At 43.8% G+C, this 7,475-nt stretch overlaps 1 protein-coding gene across 1 annotated transcript in view; it reads left to right on the top strand.

Moving 5' to 3' along the window:
• Positions 1-217: 217 nt before the first annotated feature.
• LOC117472337 (MAM domain-containing glycosylphosphatidylinositol anchor protein 2-like) overlaps positions 218-7,475 on the top strand; it is a gene marked incomplete at both ends in the record, with an annotated part of 42,259 nt that continues 35,001 nt past the window's right edge. The window contains 4 exon segments of the mRNA XM_034117483.1: positions 218-249; positions 251-298; positions 300-413; positions 416-494. Of these exon segments, the coding sequence (XP_033973374.1) occupies positions 218-249; positions 251-298; positions 300-413; positions 416-494 (273 nt within the window).

The following is a 7,475-nucleotide window of genomic DNA, read 5'->3' as shown; positions in this document are numbered from 1 at the left end:
TTCAAATTCTAGCACACTCGAGCTGCTTCTCTCCATTCTTACCTATAATTTAATTTATCACCCGAGTTCATTCTTGAAACAAACCTGTCTGAAATCCTGAATCCAATGAGTTGTGCGCCAGCTGTCATTCATCAATGTGTTGGGATCAGTGTGGAACAAATCAATGGTTGACAATGAAATAAAATGACTTTAAACTTTTCCCTCCCTCTCCCCCCAGCTCCTCCCTCCGTTAAGCTCCTCCTGGACGACCCCCCTGGTGGTGAACACGGGGGAGACCATCACTCTGGTCTGCGTGGCGTTCAGGCGGAGACCCCGCTCCCTCCTTAGAGTGGGTGAGGCCTGGGGGGGAGGATCTCCCGAAGAGGAGCGTCGTCAACGGCGGCACGCTGACAATCCCCCGCCATCAGCCTGGAGGACGGGGGGCGCCTACACCTGCCTGGGCTCCAACGACGTGGGGAACCCCGCCAAGAAGACCACCATCATACTGGTCAGAGGTACGATATCGTTAGAAAAATCTCACTCGTCACTCTTATTTATTATCCTCTCCAGAATGGAAGTAGTCATCACATACAGAATACCTTATATATCAAAATTCTGACTTTTTTTCTCCAAATTATGACTTTTTCTCCAAATTATGACTTTTTCCTCCAAATTATGACTTTTTCTCAAAATTATGACTTTTTCTCAACATCTCAAAATTATGACTTTTTCTCCACATTATGACTTTTTCTCCAAATTATGACTTTTTCCTCCAAATTATGACTTTTTCCTCCAAGTTATGACTTTTTCTCAACATCTCAAAATTATGACTTTTTCTCCACATTATGACTTTTTCTCCAAATTATGACTTTTTCTACAAATTATGACTTTTTCCTCCAAATTATGACTTTTTCTCAACATCTCAAAATTATGACTTTTTCTCCACATTATGACTTTTTCTCCAAATTATGACTTTTTCTACAAATTATGACTTTTTCCTCCAAGTTATGACTTTTTCTCAACATCTCAAAATTATGACTTTTTCTCCACATTATGACTTTTTCTCCAAATTATGACTTTTTCTACAAATTATGACTTTTTCCTCCAAATTATGACTTTTTCCTCAAATTATGACTTTTTCCTCAAAATTATGACTTTTTCTCAACATCTCAAAATTATGACTTTTTCTCCACATTATGACTTTTTCTCCAAATTATGACTTTTTCTACAAATTATGACTTTTTCCTCCAAATTATGACTTTTTCTCAAATCTCAAAATTATGACTTTTTTCTCCCATATTATGACTTTTTTCCTCAAAATTATGACTTTTTCCCAAAATTATGACTCCTTTTTTTCTCAAAATTATGACTTTTTCTCAAATTATGACTTTTTTCCTCAAAATTATGACTTTTTCCCAAAATTATGACTTTTTTTCTCAAATTATGACTTTTTCTCAAAATTATGACTTTTTTCCTCAAAATTATGACTTTTTTCCTTCCCAAAATTATGAATTGTTCCTAAATATTATGACTTTTTCCTCAAAATTAAAAACTGTTCTCAAAATTATGACCTTTTTCTCAAAACTCAAAACTTGTTCTCAAACATTTCTGACTTTTTCTCAAAATCTGACTTTTTCTCAAATCTGACTTTTCCCTCAAAATTCTAACTTTTCCTCAAAAATCTGACTTTTTCTCAAAATCTGACTTTCCCCTCAAAATTCTGACTTTTTCAAAAAATCTCAAAATTCTAACTTTTCCTCAAAAATCTGACTTTTTCTCAAAATCTGGAAGTAGTCATCACATACAGAGCATCAACTAGTTCCTGAACAGTGTCCTTCACATGCTGATATCCAAGAGAGGGAGTTACACAGTCACAAGATGGAGGAATAGAAAGCAGTATTCAATGTTTACTTCAGATTAGCTCCACGTCAGAAATGAGCATGCTTGTCATATGTCTATCTCCATAGAGGCTGAATCATCATGTTAATCACATAGCTATCATATGCCTCAAACAGTCCTGATGCTCTTCTAGGTAATCATACATCCTGTCATGTTCACAGCTACAGTTGGGATACCTTTGTTAGCATGTTGCTCTGATATTGGAAGAGGACATTCAGTGTTTTCCCAACAGACTGAATCCAACCAAACGTCCCCTCTTTGACTTCTTATATGTGTTGAGTCTCGCTGGAAGCAGGGGGAAACTTTTACAATTTCTCCAAGGCTACGCTAATTTGTGTTTATTAATTCAGGAAGGGACAATGCACATTAATCAAGTTCATCATGTAAATGTTCCAGATTTAGCCATGAAGGCTCTTTGTCGTTGAAGAAATACAAACATATATTAAAAGAAAGGATACAAGAGAACATTATTACAAACCTATAAACACCCAACCGACACATGAAGTCTTCAGTTCGCTTGCTTTGGCGCATGAAAGTCAGAAACCTAAAGATTTAAAAAAATTGAATACATTTTTCAATGTAAATGTGCTTTTTCCTGAACCTTGAGTTCAATAGATAACAGGCAGACACTACAACAACTTTATGCTAGTAAACACATTGCTATCTTGTGTTGCTGTTGTGTTCAGAGCAGCTGTTTGGAAAGTGTTCCCAGTACCTGTTGAAAGGTGTTTCTCCCCGTCTCCTTTGTGTTTCTGTGGTTCAGTGTTCAGGTGAGTCCTTAGTCTCTGCAGGTACAAAGGCACTGTCTTCCCTTGTTGATCTGAAGGTACAAGCTGCTGCAGAATAGACCAGAATAGATCCGACACATCCACACCGCACGGAGAGTTTATCTTCGTCTGTGCAGAGGCGTTAAACTCTCAGATTATTTCAGGATGTTGTGAATAACATCGTCCTCCATTGTGTCGACGTTTCCCTAACATCCTGCTTCAGTGGCACAAAAGGAAGAGTTACTTATTTTACTAGGGATGCTCCGATCGCCCATTTTGGGGCCGATCGCCGGAATCAGTATCGGCCGATACTGAGTGGGCCGATATGGGGATCTTCCATTTAAAGTAATGTTTAAAACTCAGTTAATGCTCATTTACTGGAGCTTCCACAAACAACAACCAACATCATTATTACATTCAAATGAAGTGCATTATTCAAGTTTACATTAACTTTGGAGAACACCGGAGAAATGAGAGGGCTCTCTCTCTCTCTCTCTCTCTCTCTCTCTCTCTCTCTCTCTCTTCTCTCTCCTCCTCCTCTCTCTCCCTTCTCTCTCTCTCTCTCCTCTCTCTCTCCTCTCTCTCTCCTCTCTCTCTCTTTCCTCTCCCCCCTCTCTCTCTCCTGACAGCCCGTCAGTATCTCCTGCAGCTCACTGATCCAGTAATGAGTGACCCGACAGTGAAGAATAAATATATGTATAACTAGTGTAGCTTGCTCCAGAGGTAGATCAAATAGCTAAGTGTGTTAGGTCTAACTCTCAGTGTGTGTTCTGCTCCGCTCACCGGTCCATCACAGCAGGTGGAGCTGCAGGGTTTCTGCTTCACACACGTTGCACCGCTATTTTACTGTCTTTTTCAGACACCTTAAAATACTGGCAGACCGGTGAAGCCATTTTGGCGAGCTTGTTTTGCCGCGCACAGAGAAAAGTGTCATGTGTTTTACGTCATGTGATCGGCTCTCCTGATCGGCATTTATAGAGAGCACCGATCGATCGGCAGAGAGTGAATATCGGCCGATATCGATCGGCGGCTGATCGATCGGAGCATCCCTAATATTTACTTTCTAAGAAAAGCTACTGTAGGGATGTCCTAGCTTGGCCATTACAGAAAGATGATGATAAACATTTTTTTATTTGGAAGTTAAAGGGGACCTATCATGCAAAATGCACTTGTGTACGTCTTTTCTACATGAACATGTGTCCCCGGTGTTCCAGGGAACTCACCAAGTGTCAGAAAACACAACCCTCTCTATTTTCCTCCATACCCAAATCTCTAAAAAAGGGGCTGCAACGGATCTGATAAAAACTGATCCAGATTTGAACACTGTCCTGACGTCAGGACGGTGGCGCTACGGCTATTGGGCCAACTCCACCAATCAGGAGGAGACAGACACGGCCATTGCCGTTCTAAAGCGCTGGAGACGCTGTAGTACATATGCCAGGCCTGTAGGTGGTGCTGTTCTCACTGAATCTGCCCTTGCAAAAACAGAGCTAGAAATGGTCAAATTGAGTGAAATGAGGCATGGCTAAAATGCATGATCTGTTTGGTATTTTGAAAAAGAAAAAGTATAAATATGCCTTATATAGGTATGGTCCTACACTATATTATTCAAATATAGCATGATAGCTCCACTTTAAACTGATTTTCCGCCTGTGTGTGAGAGAGAAACTCCCTCTGGAGGGAACACAGGGATTTCAGCCTTTGCAGACCATTTACATGCACTAAAACCAATATAAGGTGTTTGTACTACAGGAGAGGGCACTATAACCCACTGACCACAGAATACAGGATGTGTTGAACTGCTCAACTTTCCCTTTAATAAGAGGATGTCGTGTCATTTCTTGTGTGTGTGTTTCCTTCGTCTGTCCAATGTGTTTTATTCAACAGCATGACTCACCTCTGTGTGTGTGTGTGTGTGTGTGTGTGTGTGTGTGTGTGTGTGTGTGTGTGTGTGTGTGTGTGTGTGTGTGTGTGTGTGTGTGTGTGTGTGTGTGTGTGTGTGTGTGTGTGTGTGTGTGTGTGTGTGTGTGTGTGTGTGTGTGAGAGCTGCTGACCCTGCAGCCCTCCTCCTTACTTATTTAACTCCCATCTTGCACCTCTCTCTCTCTCTCTCTCTCTCTCTCTCTCTCTCTCTCTCTCTCTCTCTCTATTTTTCTCTGTCATGTAAGTCAGTGGTCTCTTTTCCAGGCAGCCAGTCCTCCCAGCTAATGGAGTCTCTCTGTGTGTGTGTGTGTGTGTGTGTGTGTGTGTGTGTGTGTGTGTGTGTGTGTGTGTGTGTGTGTGTGTGTGTGTGTGTGTGTGTGTGTGTGTGTGTGTGTGTGTGTGTGAGCAGGAGGAGGAGGAGGTGATGCTGAGGAGTGAGGAGGAAAGGAGGGAGGACATGATGAGGAAGTGGAGTTGAGAAACGGTCAGAAAAAGTTACGGAGGTGAAGAGAGACGAGGGGGGGGAAGGGGAGGGATGCAGGGTGAGGGGGAGAAAAGGAGGTGGATTAAAGGAGGAGAAGTTGATTCATGTTGAGAAGGGGGAGATTATGACGAGGAGGAGATGAAGGAAAAGGAGGAATCGAAGGAGATGATTAGACAAACTTGTTCTTTCAATCTCATCTCAGGGTCTTCATCAGTGTGTGTGTGTGTGTGTGTGTGTGTGTGTGTGTGTGTGTGTGTGTGTGTGTGTGTGTGTGTGTGTGTGTGTGTGTCTGCATCAGTAAAAGGTCTGTTGCATAACTCGAGGTGGATGCAGTCGCTGCAAGTCACTGCAAATACACGCTCACACACACACACACACACACACACACACACACACACACACACACACACACACACACAGGGTTTGTTTCGAGGCGTTCTTGCTTTAATCTTAATGAACAAGGACAATCAGCTGCTCGCCCCAAGAAACTCAAGCTATTAATAAACACAGACCCCACACACACACACACACACACACACACACACACACACACACACACACACACACACACACACACTGATCTGGGGTTTGAACTACAACCCTCTGGTCTGTTTTGCAGTCGTCCACTGAAGACAGCAGCTCCAATAGAGGACATGTCTCTAACAGGAAGTCACTGATCGTCACATACGGATGATGTCGTCACATGTTCGACTGTTTGTGTTTCCAGAGACATAACATAAGATGTGCCGCTTCTTAACTTCTTAACCTTTGTAAATGAGTCTCTCTTTATCCGTGCTGACTAAAGACTGAAGGGCAGACGGAAACATCACGGACAACAGGGTCAATTTAGACCAATTAAAATAGGCTGGAGGTGGAGCAAGGGGCAGCCATTTTATTTAACTAGCAAGATGTCTCTTAGCTTCGGACAAACTGAGGAAGTGTTCTGCTCGGCACCAGGAGGAGGTGCACGGCTCTATGGCCCAGGAGGAGGTGCACGGCTCTATGGCCCAGGAGGAGGTGCACGGCTCTATGGCCCAGGGAGGAGGTGCACGGCTCTATGGCACCAGGAGGAGGTGTGAGGCTCTATGGCCCAGGAGGAGGTGCACGGCTCTATGGCCCAGGAGGAGGTGTGAGGCTCTATGGCCCAGGAGGAGGTGCACGGCTCTATGGCCCAGGAGGAGGTGCACAGCTCTATGGCTCAGGAGGAGGTGCACGGCTCTATGGCCCAGGAGGAGGTGCACGGCTCTATGGCCCAGGAGGAGGTGCACGGCTCTATGGCCCAGGAGGAGGTGCACGGCTCTATGGCTCAGGAGGAGGTGCACGGCTCTATGGCCCAGGAGGAGGTGCACGGCTCTATGGCCCAGGAGGAGGTGCACGGCTCTATGGCCCAGGAGGAGGTGCACGGCTCTATGGCCCAGGAGGAGGTGCACGGCTCTATGGCCCAGGAGGAGGTGCACGGCTCTATGGCTCAGGAGGAGGTGCACGGCTCTATGGCCCAGGAGGAGGTGCACGGCTCTATGGCCCAGGAGGAGGTGCACGGCTCTATGGCCCAGGAGGAGGTGCACGGCTCTATGGCTTCAAACATCTGGATAGAACTCGCGCTTTTGAGCTTTGGATACATATGAAATGCCTTAGATCTACATATTGTGTTTAGAGTGGTGCAGGAATGAGTCCTCAAACCCTGGAATGAGTCCTCAAACCCTGGAATGAGTCAGCAACACTTCTGATCCCCTCGTTTGAAAATCTCCTCTTTGTTGAAGGAGCACTTCTTCTTTGCGATTCTATCTTTTGGGTCAGACTTCAAAAACACGTCTCCGCTCTATTCTGTGTGCAGCTGCGTCCGCCTGCCCCTTGGTGTTTTGTATGAATACACTTTCCATTACAGCCCTAATTCTAAACAACAACAACAACAACAACAACAACAACAACTGTCCCACAGCCGGAGCGTTCCTAAAGGAGCTCACTCTTAACCATTGATGAGCGAGCACATAGAGCTGCTTCATCTGTTTGGTTCACTTGGCGTAACGAACCAAATGCCCTGGAGCAAATAGTTACAAACATCCAATCAGGATGCATCTGAATTCGTTCAATAGTATTGATCCTTGTTGCATTCAAGGTCTTGGTAGAAAGACATTTTAAACGTATTTAGGGTGGTTTGATAGGAAATATGGTTATCTAGGGATCGGGGCAGGATCTGCATCAAACTGCACGAAAATAGTTGTTAAAATAATTTCTCATGGATCAGACACTCAACATATAAAATGACCTGTTTCAATAAAGTCAAAGCAGCCATATTGATTCATTTTAAATATATCAGAATCAGAATCAGAATACCTTTATTAGTCCCACGGAGAGGAAATGTGCGTAGTTACAGCCGGAGAAAGTTACATAATTTAAAAAAAGACACATCCTGTAACAGTTCT

This window comes from Trematomus bernacchii, unplaced genomic scaffold (assembly GCF_902827165.1).
Source record: "Trematomus bernacchii unplaced genomic scaffold, fTreBer1.1, whole genome shotgun sequence".
Taxonomy (NCBI): Eukaryota; Metazoa; Chordata; class Actinopteri; order Perciformes; family Nototheniidae; genus Trematomus; species Trematomus bernacchii.
The sequence above is the reverse complement of the archived record's forward strand: the minus strand, read 5'-3'. Positions and strand labels throughout refer to the sequence as shown.